A 27,129-nucleotide genomic window follows, 5' to 3' on the forward strand; every position below is an offset into this window, starting at 1 on the left:
AAACAGATAAAAGGAAGTATTTTTTCACACAACGCATAGTTAAATGGTGGAACTCCCTGCCCCACGATGTGGTGATGGCTGCCAACTTGGAAGGCTTTAAGAGGGGAGTGGACATGTTCATGGAAGAGAGGAGTATTCATGGCTACTTGTAAAAATGGATACTAGTCATGATGCATCCCTATTTTCTCCAGGATCAGAGGAGCATGACTGTTATATCAGGTGCTGCGGAACGCAGGCAGGATAAATGCTGCTGCGGTCGTTTTGTTTGTGGGGCTTCCAGGAAGCCCCTGGTCGGCCACTGTGTGAACAGACTGCTGGACTTGATGGGCCTGGGTCTGATCCAGCAGGGCTGTCCTTATGTTCTTATGTTCACTTTTGCCCCGGGGGCTCTTAGCCTGGGGCCCAGGGGCTTCTCACTCAGACTGGAAGATCAACCGGTGGTTGGGGAGTGGAGGGGAGAGACTGACTCATTTTGACTCACCTGAAAGTCAGGGGCAGCCCTGGCCTGCGAATTAACCCCGGCAGCTCTCTGTGCAGATCAGCCTCGGTCCACCCCTGCTTTTGCCTGGGTGATGCTTTCACGGCTTCCTGGGACTGGGCAGATATCAGGCCCTGTGTGTTTTTGTTGGCACTGGCTTATTGACCGGGAGAAGGATGCTTGCTGAGGTGACTATTTCAGTGCAGGAGACGGAAGACAAGGAGGGGGCGGGGAGGCTTTTCGGGGGGGGGGGGCAGTGAGAAACAGTTGGTGCCTGCTGTCCATCCAGCCTCCATCCCACCTCAGCAGATGGGGTTGCCAAGGACTGCTGTTTCCTCTTGGGTGTTGTGCAGCCCCAGATCACTGCAGGGTAAGGACCCAGCAGGGGTTGCGTGACCAAAACCTGGCTCGATGAACAAGAGGAGCTCGTCTCTGCCTCAGCTGGCTCTACCTGCTCAGCGTGGCCCCTTCCGTTGATCCTGGATCCTTCATTCGAGGCCCCCCCCCCCCCGCTCTGTCGGAAGGCACAGGGGGTGCCGGGAGGGGGGAGCTCCACCCCCCTGGCGCTGTGGCACCCAGCGCTGTCCAGCAAGTCATAGACTCATAAGAGTTGGAAGGGACCCCCAGGGTCATCTAGTCCGACCCCCCTGCACAACGCAGGAAATACACAAGTAACTCTGCCCACCCACCCCTCACCCACCCCCGAGACCCCCTACTCCATGCCCAAAAGATGGCCGAGGTGCCCCCTCCCTCTCAAGGGGCTTCTGGCAGGGGAGGGGAGTGTGTGTGGGGGGGGTTCAAGCAGCAGAGATCAAAGGGGAGAACCGCCCTGAGAAGAAGGGGGGCCTCTGCCAGCAAGCAGCAGGTGAGCCGCGGGGGGGCGGGGGGGGTGAGCGGGGGGGCTCAGGTCCAGCACCCGGCTTGATCCTCTGAACAACCCCCACCCCTCACGAAGACCGAGAGCCAGCAGGGGTGGGGGGCGTAGGGGGGGGGCTAGCCCAGTGTTTTGCGGGGGGGCGGTGCGGGGGTGGGGGGGCTGAAGGCCGAGGAGCTCCTGGCTGTCCGTGAGGGAGCGAGTGGGGGGGGTGGGCTCGTCCGTCTCGCCGCCCCCGCGGGTTCCCCTCACGACGAAGCCAGAGGGGAGGGGAGGGGAGGGGAGGGGGACTGTGTGTGTGCGGGGGGGGGGCAGATAGAAAGAAAGAAGGGGGGCCACACGCACCCCCTCCCCCCGAATCTCCCCCTGTCAGAGTTAGGAGAACAAAATGGCTCTAAGGTAGCCGTTTAAACTCTTTCACTCCCTCAGAGAGCGCGGAGTCGGGCGGGCTCGGGGGGGGGGTGGAGAGGAGGAGGAGGAGGGGGCCCCTCGACCCCCACCCCACCCCACCCCCCTGTCCCTCGCGGGCCCCCTCTTCCGCCGCCCGCCGTCTTGCGAGGGGGGAGGGGAGGGGAGGGGAGGGGAGGGGGCGCCTCAGAGCCTCCCTCGGGCCCAAAGGGAAGCCGGGGGGGGGCGGGGGGCGGCCTCTGTGGGGCACACGCGCACCCCCCCCCCGGGGCGCGGTTTGGCCCGTGTGTGTGTGTGTGTGTGTGTGTGTGTGAAGGGCCGTCCAGTCGCTTCCGACCCCCGGCGACCCTATGGGGTGGGTGGGTGGGTGGGTGGGAGTCCTCCTCCCCAGGGCCCCCTCTGCATGCCTCGACAGGCCTGGCTCAGGCCTTTGGCCCGTGGGGGGTGGGGGGGGGGCGGGGGGGGTTTCGACCCGCAGGCGGGTTTTCTGCCAAAGGGAGAGGAAGGGCTTCCGACCCAGGCCGTGGCGCCGTTTTGTGGAGAGACCCGGCCTCGAGGGTTGGGCAGGCTCTCGCCTGGCTGCCTTTCGGCTGGGCAGTTTTGGGAAGCGGCCCCCAGGCCCCTTCCTTTAGGGCACCTACCTGCGTAGGGTGTGCCCCCCACCCCCCCACCCCACCCCCAGCCTTGCACCAGTCTTTCCCATACCCAATTTGGTACAATCTTTTTGGAAAGGTGGTGGCAGTTCAAGTGCCTCTCCACACCCTGTGGAAGGGCAGGTGTGTCGATGGACCATCAACGCCATTTCCCCTTGCTTCAGCCCCCCCCCAGCTGCCTTTCGAGGCCCCCCCCCCCCGATCCTGAATGATCAAGGCATGCGCTCATGCTCTCCCTGCTGCTGTGACGGTGCACATCAGCCTGGTGCCGCGGAGCACATGTGTTGTTGGACGCAGAGTTTTGCGTGGGCGTACACAATACAATACTGATGCTGCTGACTTTTACTGACAGGAAAAAGAAATCTTCCATCTTGGTCAAAGGTCAGAAAACCAGCTATGCCAGATTCTCCTGATCGGTTGGCAATGCAAGCTCCTGCGTTACTGTGGAGGTGAGTGTATTTTTAGGAAGCAGGACTCCAGAGTCAGAACGCACTAGATGTTACGTGCAACGTTGCATTTACTGATAATCACCTTATCATTCCAGGGGGAAACCCGAGAGTTCACAGGGGATGGGAAATTCACACCCACTCCTGCTTTCCTCCTGGGAAATCACTCACATCCCTCATGTATCCCTCAAGGATTGATTTTGGGATGGGTGCTATTTAATTTGTTCATGAATTATTTGGAATTGGGAGCGAGCAGCGTAGCGGCCACGTTTGCAGCTCAAGTGCGCGAACAAATTGCTCAGGAAGGTCACCCACACAATAGAACATGCTTGGAGAGGGGCAAAGGATGTGCAGAATAACAGGGTTTCTAGTAGATTAGGAACAGTCTAAATCATGTCAATAGATACAAAATATATCTAGGTCCAGGTGTAAAGAGTGCCTGAGGATAGTGATAGTTCCAGGTGGGTAGCCATGTTAGTCTGCAGTAGCAGAACAAAATTCAAGTCACCTTAAAGACCAACATGGAACCCTGTGGCGCAGAGTGGTTAACTCCAGTCCAAGCTCTGCTCATGACCTAAGTTCGATCCCGATGGAAGTCGGTTTCAGGTAGCTGTCCCAAGGTTGACTCAGCCTTCTTCTGAGGTTGGTAAAATGAGTACCCAGCTTGCTGGGGGTAAAGTGTAGATGACTGGGGAAGGCAATGGCAAACCACCCCGTAAACACAGTCTGCCTAGTAAACGTCGAGATGTGACGTCACCTCAAAGGTCAGGAATGACCCAGTGCTTGAACAGGGGACTACCTCTATCTTTTAAAGATCAACAAAATTTCCAGGGTATAAGAGCTTTGACTCAGGACAACTTATCCTGTGGAAAATGTTGTTGGTCTTTAAGGTGTTATTGGACCATACCTTTATATGGCGCTTGATGTTTATAAGATAATCAGCCAAGAATGTGAACACTGTCCAGCAAGACCATTAGCTTTTGTTAGAGATAGTTTTGAAAGCCTATAAGAATGGGAGCTTGAAATTATTATCAGCATCTTCTTGGGGCAAGCACCTTGCCTTGTGACCTCTTACTTTAGCATGGTGGTGGTGGTGGTGGTGGTGGTGGTGGTGGTGGTGGTGGTGGTGGTGGAAAGGGCTATCAAGTCTTAGCCAACCTACGGCAACCCCATAGGGTTTTCAGGGCAAGAGACGTTCAGAGGTGGTGTGCCATTGCCTGCCTCTGAGTGGCCATCCTGGACTTCCTCGGTGGTCTCCCATCCAAGTACTAACCTGGGCTGACCCAGCTTTGCTTCAGAGATTTGATGAGACTGGGCTAGCCTGGGGCCACCCAAATCAGGGCTATGTTGGCATAAGAGACATTTAATGAGCTCATGTAATTGCTTTCTGTATTTTATAACCATATATGTGGAATTAATTGTTGGCAGTATTATACTCTTTCACTTAGTCTATGCTAAAGATAATTATTAATTATTAATAAAGATATTAAAACAATGAAGGACACAATGGAGGCAAAGATTCTTGAATAATATTTACTTGTGTACTATATTCACAATGAACCTGACATGGGACATTAATGATCTGAGGTAGGAAAGCCAGGGCTTCTTGGGAGCACCACCTGTACCGGAATCAAGCCTGGCGAGAGACATCCAGGACAGAACGCAGAGAGGCATTTGCAGTGGCCACGCAACCCCAGCATTCCAGTTTCTTGCCTCAGCCCCCCCCAGCCAGCCAGCATGTCTCCCCCCACGTGAGAGAATATTTTTAAAAAATTAAGAATTTCCAGATAGTTATATCATTATAATGTTAAAATGATCTATTGTAGCCCTTTGTGTTGCTGGGTCATAAGCCCTTCTACCCTCATCCCACAAGTACTTGCATTCCCCTTCTCCCGTATTTGCAAATCCAAGCATCAATTGCATGACCTTCCTAACGTATTGCAATTGAGGAATCTGGATCGAGGCCCTTGTTCCTGGCAGTGTTTGGGGCTCCCCCCCCCCCCAGTTTTAGGGGAAGGCTCCAAATTTTGTAGAAAATGGGTTCATGAAGACTTGTCGGGTCAGGGAACTCCCAGCTGTAAATTAAATGCAGTGCTGAATGCCGTCCTTCATGAAGCACCTCACCTTGAAACCGTTCCATGTCTTTATCTCTTGGAAGAGCCTGTCTCCGGGGCACAAGGTGGGCACCAGCTGGCGATGCCCGTAGACCGTGTAGTTGGCCTTCAGCCGGGACCCCTTCACCGCACATCGCATGAAGTTGTCCTTCACCAGCTCCAGGGTAAAGGGGTCAGGCAGGGCCTCCATGTAGTCTCCGATGAAACTGACTCCGAAGCCCTTGCTGTTGTGCCCCAGGGTGTGAGCGCCTCTCCAGTGCCAGCCTCGGCCTTGGTAGATGTAGCCGTCACCCCCAACAACAAAACTGTGCAGGAACAGAAGACAAGCGTCAGAGGAGCTGGGGCAGAAATGGTTAATGACCCCCCACACCCTCCCCCAGTAAGTTCATGTCCATTTATATTTAACAACTGGGAGAGCTGCTTGTTTTCCTCTAGCCTGACTTTATCATGGAAGGATGTATCGTTTTCTTTGTTGATGCAATTGAAAAACATACTTCAAAAGTAGATATTATGTAGAAAGATGGATGTGGGAGCTAGCTATTTTAAACAAGATACATAAAGTATTATATTTAGAAGTAATATTCCTAATATTCCAAAGAAACCTAGAAGTGATTTAAAGAGGACATATGCTATGAAAGTTGGATACTTTCCATATCGTATGCATCACCTCCCTTGCTGCTACAATGTCCTCTACCTTTGTAATCCCTTTTCTTCATTATAGTATGTCATGCTTCATACAGTTTTGGTGCGCTGGGGAGTTTCTTGTTGCCCTGTTTTCTAGGTCTGTAATCCTAGTCCTACTGCACTGTGTACTGGTTGCCTTTGCCAATTGTTTTCGTATCTTTTGTAGTCTACTCTGAGTCTCAGTGAGAAAGGCAGGCTATCAATGAAGGCGATAATATTTTTTAAAACCACCACAGTCTGAAAAGGACTGGTTATGCCCCATGAGCACAGAATGCTGACCTCGGTTGAGTCAGTTCAAGGGGAAAGGAGGGGCAGATGGGGAAAGGGGCTTGCTTAAATCCTTTATGGGATCCTGGAGAGGGGGAGATTTGGCAGGCGGGGTGGGATGGTCCCCCGCCATGCAATTCTGCATGGGACCCCAAGCTTGTTCCCATATCTAATAATAAAGTGCTTTGCTAGTACCAAAGCAAGTAAACAAGGCCCACCCACAGAGAAGGTAGGGCTTTGGTATACTCTGGGCACTGTTATGTATGCAGAAAAATATGACTTTGAAAAATAGCCTTCCAAAATCTCCTGCCTGATGAGATTGAACGTGCTCTGGGAGAACAGTTGAGTATCAATTAAAAGGGGAGGGGGAGATGGGGAAATTGGTCTGCTCAGCCTCCCTAAAGTGTATGAAGTCCTGGAAGGGAGATTTGGGTGAGTGAGTGCGTGCATGTGAGAGTGAGATTTATTTATACCCTGCCTCATCCCCACAAATGCCAGGCAGCTAATGAAACAGCAAAAGCTGCCGGACACGCACACCACACGTGTCCAGCAAGTTAAAACCCAAGTTAAAAGTGAGCTCACAGAGTGAGCACAGCTGGAATGGATGACCCTCCACCAAACGTTTCCTCATGGGAGCCCAGCTTGTGTCCTTCCCCTAACGTGGAAGTTGGCATGTCTGTCAGGCAGCCATCCGTCGGGTGCCCCACCGCTGAGGGTAGCCCGTTTGGCATTGAACAGATGACTCTTTCTGGCAGGAGGTCAGAGCCTGTCAGCGAGGGCACCCAGTTGGACCCGGGATGAGCAAGCTCCGTGTTCTTCCCCCCCCCCCCTTCCCGGTCTCATGGGAAAGTTCCCTTCAGTTTGGGAAGAGGGGATGGAGGCCGGAGACAGTAACACTTCCACTTCATAGCCTTCCTATTGTAAATCAACTATCTGTTCTCAAGGTGTCAATTCTGCCAGAACCCTGGCACCTCTAGAAGCTTGAAAGAAACCTGATGTTTTGCATTTCAAAGATTACGTGTAATCAATTCTACTGTGTGTTTTCTATATAGTTAGCCTGTATCCTTCCCATCGGCATTCTAACCTTAAGTTTGTATAGACCACTGAACCCGTTTACTTTCTTAATAAAACTTTAAACTCTCTTCAACGTCTGGAGTGAAGTTTATATTGCTGGAATGCAACGAGGTAATGAAGTCTGACAGAGCCACTGGTTGCAGTTGGTGGTTGCCTAGTTTGTAACTGGTGCCTGTGGGGAGCGAGGGGAAGGGGCGTGCCACCAAGTGGAGACTTGGGGAGGCTTCTGGCCTCCTGGGCCCAATCAGAAGGAACAAGGAAGGGCTTGCTGGTCCGTTCCTTGGCAGGTCCCCGTTGCCTGACTCCAGCCTGGGTCTCAATGGCCAACCCGCGTCAGAGGTATACTACTAAACAGTACTGAATGTTCCTCCAAATAAAAACAATATCTGCACACTAGATATCAGTGAGAGGGGTTCTAGTCTGGTTTCCCCCTAATATGCACATTTTCTGTCTGAAGGGATTTCTATTGACTTGAAGAGTGTTCAGTTATCCAGCCCGAGTGGTAAACCAAACATAGGCTTACTCCTTCATGGAGACCTAGGCTTTGGGGAGGGGTGTACTCTGAACCACTGTAATATGCTGCAAAGGATATCCAACTGCATTTTCGTCCCAGCCACCTCTTCTACTCATCGATGGGATCCCACTTTGGCACACGCCTTTTCTAGTTAATTGCTTGCTGCATTAGGGGTTTCGCTCACCTGTAGCCGATGTCGTCCCAGCCACGGGCCACCTGGTGGAAGTGCTGCATGGAGCGCATGTCAGCAGCGCACTCTGGGAAGGTTCGGCATGGCTTTCCAGGACTGTGGGTGTGGTGGATGTAGACAAAGCCTAAGGGCAGCTGAAGCTGGGTCGGTGTTCCTCGGTAGGGCCGGGCCTCCCACATGCATTTTGGAATGATAGCTGGGCACTCTGTGTGGGGGAACACACAGTTGTGATGAATGACATAGCAGGCACAGTGACCCAGTGGAAAGGTGCACAGGGGCTGCTGGAAGACCCTTCTCAGGGCCAGCCCACGTGGTTACTCTGCACACGAGAGCTATGTGGCTGCTGGAGGAGTTCCCAGGGGACCCAGCCTCCCTGTTGCCAGGGTCCTGTGCTCCCACCCTGAGTTGCTCTTCTCCACAAGGAGCCTAATGAGCAGGGCAGGCTTGGGGATGGCTGGTGCCATGTTTTCCCAGTGTGCCTTCCCTCTTTCATTTGTTTGTCCACATCTTACTTGATTTGAAGCCGGAGCCCACTGGGGACGGGCGCTCTGCTCCCGGGTGATTGCGGAGTTGCAGTTGCCTCTCCTGAGCCCTGTGCCGATGGTGGCAGGCTACCTTTGCCAATAAAGACATGACCCCCAGAGGGATGGATGGATGGGTTCCCCATGATGCAGCAGCACACCAGTCACCCCGTGAACGTAAGGGCAGCCCATAGAATCAGAGTTGGACAGGACCACCGGGGTCATCTAGTTCAACCCCCTGCAGCCCTTTGTGACAAGGCCACATACCTACATATAACACCATGAACTCTTCTACTGCCTGGCTGACACGGGAAGCCAGATCCTCCTTCCCGATGCCTCCGAGGAGGGGGTGGCCGTCGTGCAGGTGCTGGAGCAGGCAGAGAGAGCTCTCCAGCTGCCCTCTTAGTTTCTCCTTGCTCACTAGGGCCGCAAAGTGTTTTCGCCGGAAGTTGCTTCGGGTCTGGTTTCCCCTTGGCAGACCCTCTCCAGCGTAGTATTCACGAAGCAGGGTGCTGATGTTGGATGGTAAGCTGGCATTCTCTGCCAAGTAAGTGCCCAGGATCACCCCATCCATTGCGCCATTGATGGAAGCATCGGGCAGATGTGAGGGGGGGCCTGACAAGGTGAACTTGTGGGGTGCGGAGAGGCTGTCCCAGCAGCCGTTGGGACCCAGCAGCGCTTCACTCCGCCCAGTGTGGAAGAGGGAAAAGGCTACAGCGAGGTTCTCGGCAAGAGTGGCGAGGAGGGGGTCCAGAGCGGGGCAGGGCTCTAGGGGACTGCTGCTGCACGGGGGCTCTGTGAGCCAAGGCGTGGCAAGCTCAGCCACCTCATGCCCCCTCCTCCTGAGACCACCGACTATCCCACCCAGCAGGGGGCTCAGTGACACGGTGGTCCCATCAGGAGTCAGTACCGCCCCACCTTCTGTCCAGGAGCCATCCACCTGGTGATTCGCCAGGTGTTTGAGGAAATATCTCTGTTTGGCACTCAGGTAAGGCAGATTTAAGGGCGTGGATGTCACTGGTGCTGGGGAGAGCTGACAAAACTCTCTCTTGCAATCCAGTTCTCGGAAGAGCTCCATCACAGGCAAATCCGGGGTCCCATCGACATGGGACTCCATGTCTTCCAGAACTGCGATCACAGAGTCCATCCGGAATGGTATTTCATCTGAAAAAAAGAAGGATGGGCAGAGCAGAGTAAGAGCTGGCCAAGCACCCAGTGGGAGGTGGATTTTGCAAAGGACGAAGTCCACCCAGCATGCACGGGTTATTATAAACGCTTTAGCCCAATACACAGTTGAGATTGCTGACCACCCACAAGTCTGGGCTTTCTGGCACTTCATGCGGAGGCCTCTTTTGGAACGCGTTCCATTTTAATCTTACATGCTCAAGAGGCTGATGCTGGTGACAGTTATGGTTCAGAAAGAAACGTAGTTTGCTCTTGTGAAACTTTAATTTGTTTGAAAGTGTGTGATCAGGAACTGCACCACAGAAGGACACACGTCTCTGCCCTTGTTTCAGCTCACTCCTTTTTAAAAAATGGGGGGGGGAGAGTAGTGAGTTCTTGTAAGTGAACTTTTCTGGGCCGAGCTGCCATTTTCAGAATGAGTATTCTAAACTCTCTATTTCCCTGTTTTGCTTTTCGTTGGTTACAAATCTGTCTGTAAAATTTCAGCTGACAAAACCTAAAAATGTACAGGAATCAGGAATGCTTTCTTTAAAAAGCATTAAGTTATATTTTCAGTTTTCTACTAAAATGGAAATAGTGCACATTTCAAATGACAAACCACAGGAAGGGAGATTTCCCCATATATTTATTTATGGGCCAGATTACTGTGATCTACAAGCAAATTAAGCCACATGGACTCAAACTCCTGTGTTACCATTGATGTTAATGGGGTGAAACCAGGTCACAAACCAGGTTGACCTTTAACAACTTTAGCATTCCTCCTACCCAGCTACAGGCTGGGATGTTAATAGGGAGGAATGAAAAGAGAGCTGATCGTAAAGTCTCTCCCAGACGCCACACGTACAAGTAAAAGGATCCTTCCCATAGGCTGAAGCAGTCTGAACACACCTCACTGGGAACAACCAGGATCATCAGAGGAGCACCTGATCTACAGATCCAAGGCTATCAGGACTTACCTTCAGCGAAGAGCAAGAAGAAAAGTAAAAACAGAGCACTGCTAAGACCTCTCAAAGTACCCGGTCATGCAAAGCCCTGCGATGATTGTGAAATGGTTGAGACAGCGCTGAAACTGGATTCTGCCTCTTTACCAGAAGGAGAGACTTTGGGCACCTCTGATCTCAAATACACTTCCCCCATCTCTGTCCCTCTCGAACTCCCTCTCCAAGGACGCTCGCTCGCTCGTCCCACAGGTCTGCTGATATCATCTTGCTGGTCTTTGGGGAGTGTCAGTTGCCTTTTACCTGCATTGGTTTCCATCTGCAAAGAGGCACAGAGGAGCCCAGGCATGAATCCCAGCCAAATCAGGAGCATCTCGTCCTCAGGGTGGAAAGAAGCCTGTGGTGGTCACGCAGTGGAGCCCGCTGGCAGCTGTGCAAGAGAAAAATCAGGGACAGGGGGTTGGGCTTATACGTGGCTCGGAGGGAAATGGGGGAGGGCAGCCTGATCCCACAATCCCCAAGCTGTACTCCACATCCTCTTGGGCAACTATGTAGATGCAAGGACTTTTCAGGAACTTGCAGATAATGAGTCCTCACAGCTTGTGATGCGCAACATCTTTTCTTCGTTGGTATTCCTGATATGATTTGGAGCCAGTACGTTTCCCAGGTTTTCATTGTGTTTCAACCTGTATCCTGGGAAAGCTGAAAGTAGCCACTCTTCCCCCCCCCCCCATGCAATCTCTTCTGCTGTGATAGTCCAGTGAGTATTTGGAGTATTTGTTGGAGAGGACTCGGGGTGACACCGGGGTAAACACCCGTGACCAGACTCTCCTCCTGTCCCCTCTGTAATTTGAGCCCTGTACACGGATTGGTCTTGGAACTCTTTTGAACAACATTCCTCTTATTTGTGAAAGGATGCGTGCTCATCCGTACAACTTCAGGTAGCCCTTGGGGGGGGGGGAAGTGTACGGTAACATCTTCAATCAAGCTGACCTCACGGGGTGGTTGTGAGGATAAAAGGGAGGAGAGGGGAATGGTGGGAGCTGCTTTGGGTCCCTTTGGGGAGAAAGGCAGCGTGTAAATGAAGTAAATAAAAAATTCTATCACTACAGTGCCTGCTGATTTCAAGAATATTTTTTAGTTTTGAAGGCTCATCTTTCTTTTGATGGCTCATACTTTGCCTCTCCAGTGCTGCAGAAGACATTTGAGTTTAAATACACACACACAGTGTAAAAAAGTTTTGCCACCTTGTCATATTTACATGGGCATGTTTGTCAACGATGTGAGCCTGAACCGGAATTGGCACCGCCACCTCCTGCCCACCACAGGACCTGGGTAGCCCCCGGCGAGCCTGATCTTGTCCGATCTCAGAAGCTAAGCAGGGTCAGCCCTGACTGGTGTCTGGAAGGGAGGCCCTCCAAGGAAGACCAGGGCTGTGATGCGGAGGCAGGCAGTGGCAAACCACCACCTCTGAACGACTCTTGCCTTGAAGACCCCACAAGAGGTAGCCATAAGTCAGCTGTGACTTGACGGCAGAGAGAGGAGAGAGAGAGAGAGAGCAGCTCTGGATGAGACCAGCAGAGGAAACGGGGCTTGCTCTGCCTCCACACTGTGGCCGTTTTCCACGTGGCTCTCATTGCTGCTGCAAATGCAGAGGTTTTTGCAGTGGCAACATACAGTGCTGCAAAAAAGCCCGTGTCTGTTGTTCAGTGGCTGTGGCTGGGGGCAGGGGGGGCGCATATATTGTGGGAGTCCGGTGAGTATTCCTGTTCAAGTGCTGCTGCTCTTGAGAGAACACACTCAGGCCGCTAACCAGTGAGGAATAAGTTGCCAAACCCTCAGGGAAGGGACGTGGGCATTGGGGTGCTCTTCAGAAGTCTGTTGACCGGAAGAGTTCTGCAGATAGAACATGACAGCCGCATCCAGCTTCATGAACAAAGTAAATAAATTAATATTATTTCCCTCCATTCTATAAAATACATTTATGTCTGTAGCAAATCCCTCGGTAGCTGATGACAATCTTTGCCACCGCTTTGCTCTCCCAGTCCCAGGCTACGTTTTATAGTGTTGCCCCAATTTACCATGCAGCCGCCTGCAGCTTGTTTACAGGACAAAAGAAAGCCCGGGGTGGGGGGGGAGAAGAATCACAGAACTGTATGTCCTACGTACTGGTCAGATCTTGGGTGCCAGATGGACTGGGCAATGCTCTGCAGTGTTTCTCCATCCTCCCTCAGCTGTTTATTTCAGTTATGCATAGGGCTACACTGTAGTGTAGTGGCTGGAGTGCTGAACTAGGACTGGGGAGACCTGGGGGTCTGATCTCTACTCCTCCATGAGGTTCCCTGGAAAACCTTTGGCTAGACAACCTATATCACAGGGGCCCACCTCACAGGGTTGTTGAATGACAAAGTTGGGGAGGGGAGAGCCACGCATACTATCCTGAGCTCCTTGGAAGAAGGGCCAGGATAATTAATACTGTATAGTTAGAGCAACTCTGACATTAGATCCACATCTATGACGGAGATAATAGAAATGGATCTTGACTGTTTAAATTTATTGGTTTTCAATATTTATATCCCGCCTTTCCTCTTGATAAGTTAGATAGCATACAAAGAATCATCTAGTCCAACAATGGTTTGTTTCTTCACAGGTGCTCTTCTGTGAGAGCATGCAATTATAATGAAAAATAAAATTTAACAACTACAGAGGGCTTCTGTTGGTTGCAAATAGTAATTAAACCCTCCCCTGGGCAGGAGGTGGCCGATGAAGGGCCAGTCCAGAAATGCTGCATCCGTGAGAGTTAACAGGAAACGATTAAGGAAGGGCGCTTGTGACCTTTGGCAGCGTTTGCTGACTTATTCATTAGTGTGGGGAGCAGATTTCAGGCTTGGAGGATCTGCCGTTTGCTCTGTTAGAGCTCCGGAGTCCACTAGATGGAGTCTGCTGCCAGATTGCTCTCCCAGAGGGTGGAGGGTGAAACGGCATCAAGTCACGGCCGACTTACGGCGACCCCTCGTGTGGTTTCCAAGGCGAGAGACATTCAGAGGAGGTTTGCCATTGCCTGCCTCCACCTCAAGCCCCAGCATTCCTTGGAGGTCTCCCATCCAAATACCTGCCAGGATCGAGGCCAAGAGTGCGTGACCGGCCCAACGTCACTCAGCAGGTTTCCATGGCAGAGTGGGGATTCGAACCTGGATTTCCCAGGTCCTAGTCTGACACCTTAACCACTACACCACGCTGTCTCTCCCAGAGGGCAAAGCTGGTCAGAATTATGTGTTGTTGTCACTACCCCTCCCCTGCACTGGGGCCTCTGTCTAAGCGTACAGATTCACATGTGAGTTCTTATGCATCAGGGATTCTAATGTCCCAAACTAAAAATGCTTCAGGAAGACCTGCTCGAGGGCAGCCAATTAACACTGCCATTGTACAGATGAGGAGCAGTGAAGCTGGTGTTCTGCCCCAAGACCGAAAGTCAAGGTCCAGCACTTGAGATCAGCCCTGGCGAGAGGAGAGGCAGGCAGGGGCCTGGAAGGGCACCATAGCAAAGTGTGCTTGAAGACAGAGAGACGGCCGGAGGCTTTGGCTGCTGCTGCTGATCTGTGTGTGGTTTGTTTTGGGACCTCTCAGCAAGAAACCCCTCTTGCCCCAAGAGCCTGTCTTTCGGTGGTGGCTGTCTTCCAGACACCAAACAACAAACGTTTGTGTGCTTAACATGTGGTCTAACGTACAATTGCCATAAAATAGGACTATCACTGAAAAGTAACAAAAAGATTATTCACAGTGGTGTTAGTCTGTTTGCAGTAGTCAAAAAGGGCAAGAGTCCAGTAGCACCTTAAAGACTAACAAAAATATTTTCTGGTAGGGTATGAGCTTTCGTGAGCCACAGCTCACTTCTTCAGATACAGCTAGAATGTGAATCCATCGGTCTTTAAGTAGAGGAACAGTATGTAAAAGATTATTGCCTCCTGAACTGCAAAGGGAAACCTCTTGATATAAAGAGGGAAATGGAAAGGGTCATCACGATCCCTGGGAGGCCTTGGCCAGCATTTGCCAATTTGGGTTGGACTGCTTGAGGCTGCAGTTGTGTGTTAAGTTTTTAAAAATTGCCGTGAGGTTTGAAAAAAGTTGGAGAAAACTCTTGAATGCATTGAGTCACCAACATTGTCATCCAGATACTCCATAAAAACGAAGTAAATAAATGATGCCCATTCCAGACTGAAGGGTCAGCATGAAGCAGCTAGTGGGATTTTGTAGACACAGAAGCCGCCATCTGCCCTTCTGGTGAAAAAGATTCCTTCCCCCTCTTGGAAGTTGTTTCCATTCAGGGGGCACAAAAATGAACCCCCGCTGCAGCGGCAGTGGCAAGTGGCCTGGATGTGGGCAGGATTGGACCCCCGTCTCTGTGCTCTCTCCCCACCCCCATGCCTTCCCCTATCCCTGTAACTCTCTTACAGAAGTGACCAGGAACTCAGGACCCTCCTGCTCCAGCTGAATTCAGCTGGTAAGTAATAACTTCAAGGGGGGTGGGGGATGCAGAGCCTCACTCCGGCTCCACTCTGATGGCAAGTGGAGCTTCCACATGGAGTGCGATGTCACAGCACAACATCGTGGGGAGGCTCCCTTTAGGCACAGCCTGGTAGTGGGGGGGGGGGAGGGGGGAACCCAGTTTCCCATTTTGAATTCTGAGATATCACTGGCTGTTTCACGTGCATATCTCATAAGGTCTAGAACTTGAGGTCAAGTACTTGAGGGGCTGTCATATAGAGGATGGTGCCGAGTTGTTTTCTGTTGCCCCAGAAGGCCAGACCAGAACCAACGAGTTGAAATTAAATCAAAAGAGTTTCCATTTAGACATTAGGAAGAATTTTCCAACAGTTAGAGTGGTTCCTCAGCGGAACAGGCTTCCTCGGGAGGTGGACGGCTCTCCTTCCCTAGAGGTTTTTAAGAAGAGGCTAGATGACCATCTGTCAGCAAGGCTGATTCTATGACCTTAGGCAGATGATGAGAGGAAGGGCACCTTGGCCATCTTAGCTGGTCACTGGGGGTGTGTGTGGGGGTAGTTGTGAATTTCCTGCATTGTGCAGGGGGTTGAACTAGATGACCCTGTGGTACCTTCCAGCTCTATGATTCTATGAAATGTGCCTTTTGAAAAACTGCAAGATGAGTTTCTAAGGATCTGGAGCTCTGCTCTCCTCCAGTATCGCCACTCACAGATTCACGGAGCACACATGCTCTGCCCTGAATGCTGCCTGTTGGGTGGGTAGTTGGTGTTGCTGGTGTCAGGTGTCCCCTCTGCCATCAGCCTTTATGGACTTTCCCCCTGCTAATCTCAGGAGGGTGTGTTTGTTGTTCATTTGCCTGCTGGAATTTCAGGGTGGAACAAAAGGCCAAGGCTAGGCAGCCCTTCTGAGGGCTTCTCTGACAGCAGTCACCGAGGGCGTACGGTAGCTGCTTGAAAATCCTGTCCTTATTGGCTCCCGTCCTCCAACCTGCTAGACAGGGACAACCGATTTTAGGGTTCCCCCCCACACACACACACACACGCATACTGCTTTTTAAAAGTTATTTAAGGTGGCAAGTATAATCTTGATCTCGAGGAAACAAAAGTGGCGGCTGCAGGTGACCGGCAGGCAGGCTGAGGGTACAAAGACCAACACAACCCCAGGCAGGACAAATAAATAAATGTAGCCCATTTCCAGAAACCCAAGGGCCTCAGCGTTGTCTTAAGGAAAACAAAACTCTAAACATGGTTAACTGGTTATTGGGGGGGGGGGCGGAAATAACATTGGAGTGTGGTTTCTTCTAAAAGTTTAGAAAACTTACTTTTTTCTCTAGTGCCACCTGACACTCCCCCCCATCCACATGTTTACATAACCCCTATCCCCCTTCCCCATTCTTGTACATTGAGATTAGAATGTGAGCCTACCCCACGTGGGGCATGACTGTGTTGATTCTGCGTTCACGACAGCAGCTCACACAATGGGGAAGTGGGGGGAAGCGAGGCCTGAGTAGAGGCTGGATGCCGCCTTTTAGCACAGCTCCCCCTTCCCCCAGGCATTTGCCCTCTTGCCCCATAGGCTAACTCTTCCTCCATCTCTCCTAGTCTGAATGCCATCCCCTGACGAAGACAGGTACACACACATAGCATTCCAAATTCTATAGCCAATTGCCCGAACCTGTGAAGCCCACGGCTGTCATATGTGGCAAATTTGTAAAACTCATTTTAGTGTTAACATTTGAATTTTCTCACTGTAGAAATAAAGTGTGTGCGCACACGCCATCAGGTCACAGCTGATTTATGATGACCCAGAAGGGTTTTCAAGGCAAGAGTTGTTTGGAGGTAGTTTGCCACTCCCTGCCTCCGTGTGGGCTGAGAGAGTTCAGAAAGAACTGTGACTGGCCCAAGGTCACCCAGCAGGCTGCATGTGGAGGGAGTGGGGATGGGGAATTGAACCAGATTCTCCAGATTAGATTCCACTGGTCTTAACCACTACACTCTATGCTGGTGCAGAAAGAAAGTAGGAATGTAGAATAAGGAAATCTTTGAAAATGGGAGGCATTGAGCAACCAAAAATCCCCCACTCTAGGATGCTATTGTGCAGCGGAGGTTCTTCTCTCAGCAACCCACTTTACTCTGGAGGAGGCAGATTGTTGAGACTTGGTATACAGAAGAAGATGCAGAGATGGTTTTTATACCCCACTTTACTGTGAGGAGTCTCAAAGCAGCTTACAATTGCCTCTCCCCCCCCCCCCCGCACAACAGGCAGCTAGTGAGGTAGATGGGGCTCCCTCCAGCACCAATTTTGGCATGGCTGTGATGAAATATAGGGGGTTTAGAACCACAATACTTCTGAAACACTATTTTTAAATGAAAGGACCATGGCCCTGTATTGGCCAACTAGGAGACAAGTGGTATGAAATAAAGAGGAAGGTGTTTTGGTTAGGAGGATGGGAGAAAATGAGAGGAGCCCCTCCTATGCTTGGTGCCCCCAAGAGCCCCCCCCCCTTGCTGTCCTCTAACCAAGTGATCACTTACCTCCTTCCTGTGGAGAATAGCTGTGCTGGGGCTGACCCTGGCTCGCCTCGGCCTTTTAGGGACCTTCCATCGTTCTTCTCTGGCACTGCCCACCATTGTGCAAGGATTTCCCCATCTGTGAGACAGGTGTGCTTCCCATTGTTTCCACACCTCTAGCAAACCTGCGTGGCTCTGTCCTCCAACACTGCTGCCCTGAGGAATCCCCAACCCTCTGCTCTGACTTCCTTGACTCCTCGAGGGAGGTCCCTGGTGCTCAAAGCAGGGATTTGGCTATTTTCTGATGTGTGACAGATTACTGGCATCAGGAAGAACCAACCAGAGGTTAGGTGTGAAGGCACAAATCTCAAGAGAGGTGAATCAGACTTGCAGCAGGTCAGTGGGGTGATGTTATTTCTGCTCTTCCCTTACGCACACCCCCAAAACTGCTCTGCTCCCAGGACAGTGGCGATAAGCAGTTTTTGTTTGTTTGTTTTGCTGAAGGTGTTTCCCAATAGGGAAGTGTGTGTGTGTGTGTGGGGGGGGGGGGGAGATGACATGTCTTCCTATTGTATGTTGTTGACCAGCAGAGAAATATATGGGTTTTAAAAATTCTTCACAGGGATGTCCTGCTCCCGCGTCCCATTGTATTAGTACCTTGTGTTGGAAGTCCCAAACAAGCAAGAGGCCTTGTTCTCGCAGCTCCTTAAACACTCGAGGTGGAGGGAGAACCAATGTTTGGCACTGCCCAAGCATCTAGAAGTGTGCACACACAGAACTGTTACAGCAAAGGAAGCATATATGCTGCCTCTCCAGAGGCATGCTCAAAGGGACCCATACGTTGAAAACAATACAATAATGAAAAAAACAAACATAAAAACTAATAACATTAAATCTAGCCGTGAAAAGCCAAGGCACCTCATGGTATTAAAAAGCACAGGAGGTCGGAAACATCAGAAGAGGCCCACTGGATCAGGCCAGTGGTCCATCTAATCCAGCATCCTGTTTCACACAGGGCCAACAACAGGTCATAGAGGTCATGGCCTTTCACTGATGCTGCTTCCTATCACTGATATTTAGAGGTTTGCTGCTTCTATATATGGAGGTTCACCCTTAATCACCCTTAATCTGTTGGTGAACCTGTCCTCCATGAATCTCTCTAGTTCCCTCTTAAAGTCATCTATGCTCGTGGCTGTCACTAAAACCACTGGAAGTGAATCCCAAAATTTAGTTACTCATTGAGTAAAGATGTGTTTCCTTTTGTCCGTCCTGAACCTATTGCCATTAACTTCATTGGGTGCCCCTGCATTCTACTATGACAGGAGAGGGATAGAAAGTTATTTTTATCCACTTTTTCTACCCCATTCATAATTTTGGGAACTGCTGTCATGTTTCCCCTTAGTTGCCTTCCTTCTAAACTAAGCAGTCCCAGACTTTTCCTCAGAGGAAAGTTGTTGCAACACCTGGATCATCTTGGTTGTCTTCTTCTGCACTTTTTCCTGCTCCACAATGCCTCTTTTGAGTTCCAGCAACCAGTATTCCAAATGGGACTGCAGTATAGAACTCTACAAGGGGCATTACGATGTTGGCTGTTTTGTTTTTCATGCCTTTTCCCAATAACCCCCACCATGGTGTTTGCCTTTCTCACAGCTGCTGCACGCTGCATTGACATTTTCATTGAGCTGTCTCCATTGCAACCCCAAGATTTCTTTCCATCTCAGTCTCAACCAGTTCAGACCCCCATCGCTTATAGTTGGAACCTTCCCAGAGTGCCCCCCCCCCCCGCAGTTGCCTACATTAAACTTCATTTGCTGCGTTGTTACACACCCTGGCCTTTTATGCATGGGTTGTTTCCATTGGAGTTGCTGCTCTCTAGATGCACGGTATTTCCATTCGAATTCTCAAAACCAGATGCATTGGGGGCTCCATTCCCCGAAGACATTCCCAGGGCAAGTGGAGTTCAATTATACCTCAACAGTGAAAATGCCGAGCTTCTGAAGTAATGGGGGAGTGGTTGCTGATGTCATTGCCGTTTACGCAGCATGCCCCACTTTATTGGTTTCTACTTTGTATTTTCTATTCTATTTTGTATTTTATATTATATAGCGACAAGAGTCACTAGAAAAGACAGTCATTCTAGAAAATGTTGAGGGCAGCAGGAAAAGAGATGGATTGACACCATAAAGGAAGCCACTGCCCTCAATTTGCAAGATCTGAGCTAGGCTGCCAAAGATAGGACATTTTGGAGGACTTTGATTCATAGGGTCACCATGAGTCAGAAGCGACTTGATGGCACTTAACGCACATACACAAACATTTTATATTGGCTGTGGTGTATTTTTGTTTGAATACGTCACCAGCCCCCATCAGCCCTGCAGCGGGATTCTTTCATTTGAATTGAGCCAAGTAGCCATTTTACAACCAAAGCAGAAAACCACACCCATGTTTAACTAACTTGGGACACAAGAGCAAGATCCACCTTGAGCGCGAGGGCAGGACTACAGAGAGAAATGCTGGGGTATAAAACAACCTCTGCGGCTTTTTATTTCTCCCAACAGCATGAGGATGGCCATCATTTCTTTTCCTGCTCAGCCAGTTCCATGCCTGTTTGTTTGTTTTTTTGCTTGTTTGCGAGTACAATTCCAGCGATAAAACGATGAAATGTGATTGCAGCCTAAAGAGAAGAGCAGCCGAGGGAAAGACCCGCTGCTCCCCCCCCCCAGTTCAGGCTGTCTTCACACCATCACAAGTGGGAAGGCAGCAGTTTGCTGCACACATGGTGTTGGAAAATCTGCCCTTCCTAACGGTGCCACTTGCCTACACATTAAGAGGGGGGCTGACCACAGAGAGTCAGATAGATAGACAGGACTCGGGAGGTATCTGTAGTTAGACTTCACCCTAATTTCCTGTCCCCTTTGATGTTTAGAGGATGTATTGTCAGGGAAACTTCCCTTCTCTCTCTCTTCCCTTTTCCCCATCATCCAAGCAAGATCTAGGAGCCGGGCGCTCTCCAATATGGAGTGGAAGGCAGATGCCCTTTTATACCTAGAGGAATAGCAAGAAAGATTAGGATAGAGAACCCTCGTTTGTCCTTTCCTATCCAAAGTGTATTTCCACAATAAAATGTACTTTAGTTTGATTAGAGCATACGACTGATGCTCCCTTTCTTTTCACACATGCACGCACATGTAGCTTCTGCTGCTGCTAAGCTTAATGCACTCTGCTAAATACAGGAATATCTCCACGACAGATATTCCAACACATGGGAACATGATGATGTAGGGGAGCTGGGTGGGGGGAGTGTTTTCATTCACTCATCCTCCAGAAAATCCCCCCCCCCAACTTCAAGGTGAGGGGAAATCTTGAAATTGCTGCCTTCTAACTCGGTGTTCAGTTGTCCGGGGTGGGGGGTGGGGGGTGGAGGGAGCGCTGGGTCTTTCCCTTTAGGCTGCTCTTCCCTACAAACCTGAACCAGACTGTAGGTTTGTAAGGTGCCGATTCTAATGCTGTCTTTTCAAAATATTCCATGTAAAAGTTTGCTATTACTGGACTGAGTGGACTTCCCATAGCTACTCCATCAATCTGTTCATAAAATTCTTGATCCCATAGGAAATGTAGATGATACATTTACTATTTGGAGCCATGGTGAAGAAAAATTAATGGACTTTCTAAACCATCTTAATAATATCCATCCAAACATTCAGTTTACCATGGAAAAGGAAATTGAGGGTAAACTCCCATTTCTTGATACCCTTGTCATCCGTAAAACAAACTCTCAGTTAGGTCACAAGGTCTACCGGAAATCAACTCACACAGATCGCTACTTACACAAAAACTCCAACCACCACCCCCGACAGAAAAGGGGAATAATCAAAACATTAATGGACCGTGCAAGACGGATCTGTGAACCACAGTTTCTCAAGGAAGAAACTAATCATCTAAATCACGCACTGCTAGCAAACGGCTATTCCAAGAATGAAATCAGAAGGGCCATTAAACCAAACAAAAATCAGAAAACTCAGGAAAAACAGTCTCCCATAGGAAAGGTATTCTTGCCATTTATTAAAGGAGTCACTGATAGGAAGGAGAAACTTTTGAAAAAACATAACCTACAAACAGTATTTAAACCCACCAAGAAAATACAACATACCACACCGTCATTAGCACATTATCTTGACACTGAGAGACACTGTCCTTCAGTGTTACTCCTCTGAAGATGCCGGCCACAGTTGCTGGCGAAACGTCAGGAAAGAAAATTCCAAGACCACGGTTACACAGCCCGGATAACCTACAAGAACCAATGAACTCTGACTGTGAAAGCCTTCGACAATAATATATTTTGTTCATATCTAACCCTGGAATCTCATTTCGTACACATAATATAATCATACATATCTATCAAAAATGGTTGCCATTTCTGCTTATAATCATCAATCGATTGTCTTCAAAGAAGGTGTGTTAATCTTGACATGGTTGCAAACTTGTGTAGTTTTGTAATCCATTCTGTCAATTCTGCAACATTATTAGCTTTCCAGTACATTGCAGACAAGATTCTTGCCGCTGTGGTCACATATTGAAAGAATTCTGTGTTGACTGATTTTATCTGAACAGGAACCAATCCAAGCAACGTATTGAGCTGTGAGTTCAAATGTAACTTGTAGCATACCTTGAATTCCTCTATGTATCAAGTTCTAATATTTCTGGGCCTTTTTACAAGTCCACCACTGATGAAAGAAAGTTCCTTCTTTCTCTGAATATTTCCAACAATTTGCCTGACTAGATTTATACACACACAGCACAAGCCTTTATTGGCATATAGATTAGATTTATACATCTTTTGCAAGTCCTTTGGTGCAAAATACTATCTGAAAAACAACTTGTTCCAGTTTTATCTGACCGCCTGGGACGATTAAAATGTTGTGTCAGGCCTGTGGAATTTCTCCTTTTGCATCAGGACCGTGAATAGGCATTTTAAAGGTCGCATTTTTAAAAAGAGCTTTGAGCAAGCATCAAAATTGACCCTGCACAAATGGCCAAAGTGTGTGAAGGAGGATGGCCACAAGGGGGCAAGCGCATTTCATCTTTGACCCAGGTTGTGGCACTTTGGGAGAGCGTCGGGTCCTGCGTGCAGCAGGTGGCTCTGAGCATGCTCACCAGCTGCAAGCAGCAAAGAGAAGCAGAGAGAGGGGGTAGACACGGGACTTCAGGTAAGGCAGAGCTACTCGGCCTCTCCTCTGGGCTCGGATTAATTGTCAACTGACACAGCAGGCAGCTGAGTGAGAGCCCTGCTTAGGGACAAACAAACAGTGAAACTGAATTGCCAGAAGCAGCTTCAGGGGAGGGACTAATATGGGTACATTTTCCCCTGCAGGGTAAGAGCAGCCAGGAGCGGGGGGGGGGGGGTTGAGAGGGTTCTGGAAGGGAAAAGGTGTAAGGCCAAAGAATTAAACCATCTCTGCTGTCACCTACCCTTGCGGCAGTGGAAGTCTGTTTTTAAAAAACTGCATGAAATGACTTGTAATGCAAAAACAAGTCTCCTAAACAGATTTTATGCCAGAGACATTTTGCACTTGGGCCGATGCCTGTTTTGGCAGGCGTCTGTGTATGAAAAGGAAGTCAGCAGCATGGTCAAGTAGCCATGGAATGAGTGGGGCCCCCCAAGGAAACAGGCCCTGTTACCTGTGTTAGTGAGCTCAGCAAAACTAGAGCAACAGCTAATCACTGCTCTTGCGAATGGTCTTTGGGCTTGTCTTGATTCCCTGTCACCCAGGGCACCGCCTGGCACTTTGATCAGGCTGCTTATTGTTTTTTTTCATGATCTCGGATAAGTTTGTCTGCCTGCTGAAGAATCATAGAGTTGGAAGGGGCCACCAGGGTCATCCAGTCCAACCCCCTGCACAATGCCGGAAATTCACAACTACCTCCCCCCCACACATCCCCAGTGACCCCCTACTCCATGCCCAGAAGATGGCCAGGGTGCCCTCCCTAAGGCCAACTGCCTGCATTGGACTAGTTGGGCTCTAGTACATGAAAGCTTATACTGGGACAAAATCCTATTAGCATTTAAGGTGCCACCAGACTCCATCTTGTATCTGCTGTAACAAACGAACACTCCTGCTCCTCTAGAGTTTTTTATATACAACATGTAATTCCTCCTAAAGATAGAGAAGCCACAGTTTCCTGGCAATGAAGCCCACGATTCCTTCCCTAGTTTCTGTGGTATTATGTGCACAGAGCAAAGCCAGCCGACTTGGTGCCTAATTAATGTGCTCAGTTTGCATAATGAGTGAACAAGCAACTTTATTCATTTGCAAATGAGGCTTCTAGAAATGGGGAACTGGGATGGGGCAACCCTAGTCTTATGGTAGAGGCACTAGCTGTCCCATTAGCTGTCCTGCTTTCACCTACACTGTTTTCCACCTCTGCAATTCCATGCTCGGCTTTCTTTGATGTATCACGTCATGGTTTCTGATTTTGTAATTTTGGTCCTTCTGCATTTCTGGTCAGATGTCTCATGCTATTCGAATGTGTTGTTTTAACTTGCGTAATCCGGCTTGAGTCTCCATGAGAAAGGCAGGCTAAGAATACAGCAAATAAATAAATATATGGCTTTTGCTCAAATAAAGCAGGGAGTTCTAGCTGAGTCACCACAGAACCACAGTCATGCCCCACCACTCCACCATACCCAATCTCTGTGATAAATCTGGGGGAAATAAAATTCAGGGATGTGGCCCTAGAATTACTGGGGGAGCATTACCCCTCCCGCACACCCACCGCTGCCCTCTGGCAGCTGCATCCTCCTTCCCCCCCCCCCACCGGTGGACTGGAGAAAGAGGCGTGCTCGCTGCCTCGGCTCCTTGCCTTGGGCTGCAGTTCCTCCACAGCAGGGGGTGGTGGGGGCAAAGGGCTGGATGCAGGCTGCTTGGGGGGGGGGCTAGTTCCTCCTCCTTCCCCCCAAGCCCACCAGGGAAAGGGCCCAGCCCCCCAATGGCAGGGGGAGGAGAAGAAGAGCAGCCCCCCCCCCCTCTGCAGCAGTAGCAGCAGCAGCTCTCTTGCATGGCTCCCTTGCCACCACCATTTGTGGTGGTAAGGGAGCCAAGCTAGGCATCCGGCTTGCTTTGTTCACCACTGCCCACACAGCTGTTGGCCCGGGCATCCAGTTCACCTGCCCCCCCTCACACACACATACACAGTGGCTGCAGGCCTGGGCGCCTGTCTCACTTGCCCCTTGCTGAGGTGGCTGCTGGACCAAGAATCTGGATTGCTTTCCCACTGTCGGAGTCAAGACGCAGAGTAATGGCTGGTTGCAGGGTGATGTACCCCCCCATGTGGGGCAGCTGCCCCAGATGCACCGTACTTAAGACTGCCCCATTTGCAATGAAGTACAGTCACTATTACAACTTGCAATCCAGCTGATGTTCCTCCCCAGCTGTTGCTTCCTTGTCTTATCACAGGTTGATTTGTGGGGATGTTTTTCACTTCCAATGGGCCTCTGTGATTCTGGGTGCCAGGTAGGGTTGCCAGGTCTCTCTTTGCCACTGGCGGGATGTTTTTGGGGCAAAGCCTGAGGAGGGTGGGGTTTGGGGAGGGGCTTCAATGCCATAGAGTTCCATTGCCAAAGAGGCCATTTTCTCCAGGTGAACTAGTACCTGGAGGTTGGCAACCCTAGTGCCAGGTCGCCATTGCTTCTGGTGCCTAGACCTCCCTTGGCCCCCAGCCTGTAACCCCTGGGACAGAGTTCAAAAGGAGGAAGAGGGAGGGGCGGGGTACACCTGTAGATGAAAGGCTGTGCAAAACGTCTATCCCCGGAGCTAATTTGTTGCTAGGAAAAAGGCTGTGTTGCAAACAGAGATGAATGGCTGCCGGCTTTGCCTTCCTTGGGAACTTCTGCTCTTTCCTGCTGGGGGGTGGCAGCTGAAGGCAGGCAGGTAGCTGTGCTTGGTGTGGTGGGCAAAGGTAAGAGAATGGGGTGAGGGGCAGAGAGAGGATGCAGCCAGTCTTCAAGGCTACTTTCCGTGGTACTGGAATCATTCAGAGCACAAAGAGCAGAGTAGATTGTGAGTAGTTTTATGTGTAGGCTTGGTGTACTAATTATACACACAGGATCATGATACAGATGTCGTGAATCATTGAAGTGGGGGGGGGCACCTGTTTGGAATCTATTCACCCCTCCCCACAAGTGCTCCATGCTTGAACTGAAAAACCAATCCGCTTTAGTTTAAACAGAAAAGGCGCGGTAGCGTTCTTGTTTTTATTCCACTGGAACCTCTTGGCTGAGGTCCAGTTTTACATTCAGTTGATTGAAATGGTGGCTTTTGCATTACACAAGCCAGACAGTGTGCGTGATGGTTCACGGAGCACAGGAAGGCAAGGCCCTGCCCCGAGGAGCTTCCAGTCTAAAATTTGAGACAAGGAAGATGACAAATGGAGGGGAGAGAAGATGGAGGTGGGGGGGAAACTGGGGCAGAACGTGTGTTAATTCCATCGACAGGCTTAGTCCCTGCATTGGGGGGGGGGGGGAATTCAGAGGTTGTGGGAAACTTTTTCCTGGGCTGTCTCTCTTCAGGAAGACATCTTCACCTGCACAAAATCATTTTGTACCTCACTGGGGAGGTGAGGAAGAAGCCGCTCTGCGCCTCATGCCGGAAGGCAGCCCAGCGCCGTGAGCCGCCTGCAGCCACCCCTAACGTCCCTTGGTACCTCTGCGGGTAGGGGCCTGACCTGCTGAACGGAGGGCTGCCAACTGCCACGGGGAAAAGGCCCCTTTAATAGAGACTTATTGTGTGGGGAAATTGAGAGCTTTTTGTGGCATGGAGATAAATAAATAACGTCACCTGATAAATAACAGGCCATTCACCCACAATTAAAGGGACTGGGCATTTTTCTCCAGGCCATTTGGCAACCCTATTATACATGCTTAATGTGACAGAGAGAAAAATTGTATTTGGTACAGATGAGTCAGAAGAACACCTGAACTTTTGTGGTATCTCCTGGGTCCAAAGAATATTTGTCAAGGCCTGACTTAAAGAATGGCTTGTAGCGCCAGCTGGCCAAGTGCTTCAGAAATGCCTGGCCAGGAGAGTGCCCCCCCCCCCCCGAGGCAGTCGGGGCCTGGGTTTCCAAGCCCTGTCGTTTCCTGGTTCCCCTGCCACCCCATGTCCTGTCCCATTCCTTACTTTCTAACAGACTTCAGCCCACTCCTCCCTTTCAAGAAGAAAAAAGGGGCATGAAAGGCTGATGTGTGTGTGGGGGAAGATCTCTCTCTCCCCCTCTCTCTCTCCCCCTCTCTCTCCCCCCCCCATCCACCCACCCACCCACGGGGGGGCCTGGGAGAAGAAAGACATCCTCAGAAGAGGCCAACTGCTGCCAGGAAGCCTGGAATGAGGCTCTTGGTGTGCCCAAGGGAGGGAGGGGGGGTTCCCTTGTTTTTGCTCCTTAGCAGTAAGCACCGTCTCTACACAGCAAGGGGCGGGGGGAATCAGACCGGTGGCAGCTGAGGGCCTGAGGGCAAGGGAGGGGCAGGGCCGGAGGAAGCCGTGCTGTCATCACCTTGGCCCATGCCGTCTGTTCCTTCCTCAGGAGTTCAGTGTTGCTTACAATTTCCTAGGGCAGAGTTTTCTTTTAATTTCCCTAACTTTAAATATAGGATACATACATGGCAGAATGAATTATAAGCAGAGTGAGAATTGCTCTCCTGACTTAGAAATACGGAGGGGTCTACACGGCATCTTGTCCAACAAAGCCAGCCTTGTTCTCAAGAAGAACCTGAAG

At 50.3% G+C, this 27,129-nt stretch overlaps 1 protein-coding gene across 1 annotated transcript; it reads right to left on the reverse strand.

Moving 5' to 3' along the window:
- Positions 1–4,941: 4,941 nt before the first annotated feature.
- Positions 4,942–10,719, reverse strand: PGLYRP2 (peptidoglycan recognition protein 2). Its single transcript, XM_056850807.1, has 4 exons — positions 10,650–10,719; positions 8,491–9,387; positions 7,697–7,907; positions 4,942–5,278 (listed from the first exon to the last, which is right to left on the reverse strand). Exons 1-4 carry the CDS (start codon positions 10,717–10,719, stop codon positions 4,942–4,944), a joined length of 1,515 nt encoding a protein of 504 aa, XP_056706785.1.
- Positions 10,720–27,129: the final 16,410 nt, after the last annotated feature.

Source organism: Euleptes europaea, chromosome 1, assembly GCF_029931775.1.
Source record: "Euleptes europaea isolate rEulEur1 chromosome 1, rEulEur1.hap1, whole genome shotgun sequence".
NCBI lineage: Eukaryota > Metazoa > Chordata > Lepidosauria > Squamata > Sphaerodactylidae > Euleptes > Euleptes europaea.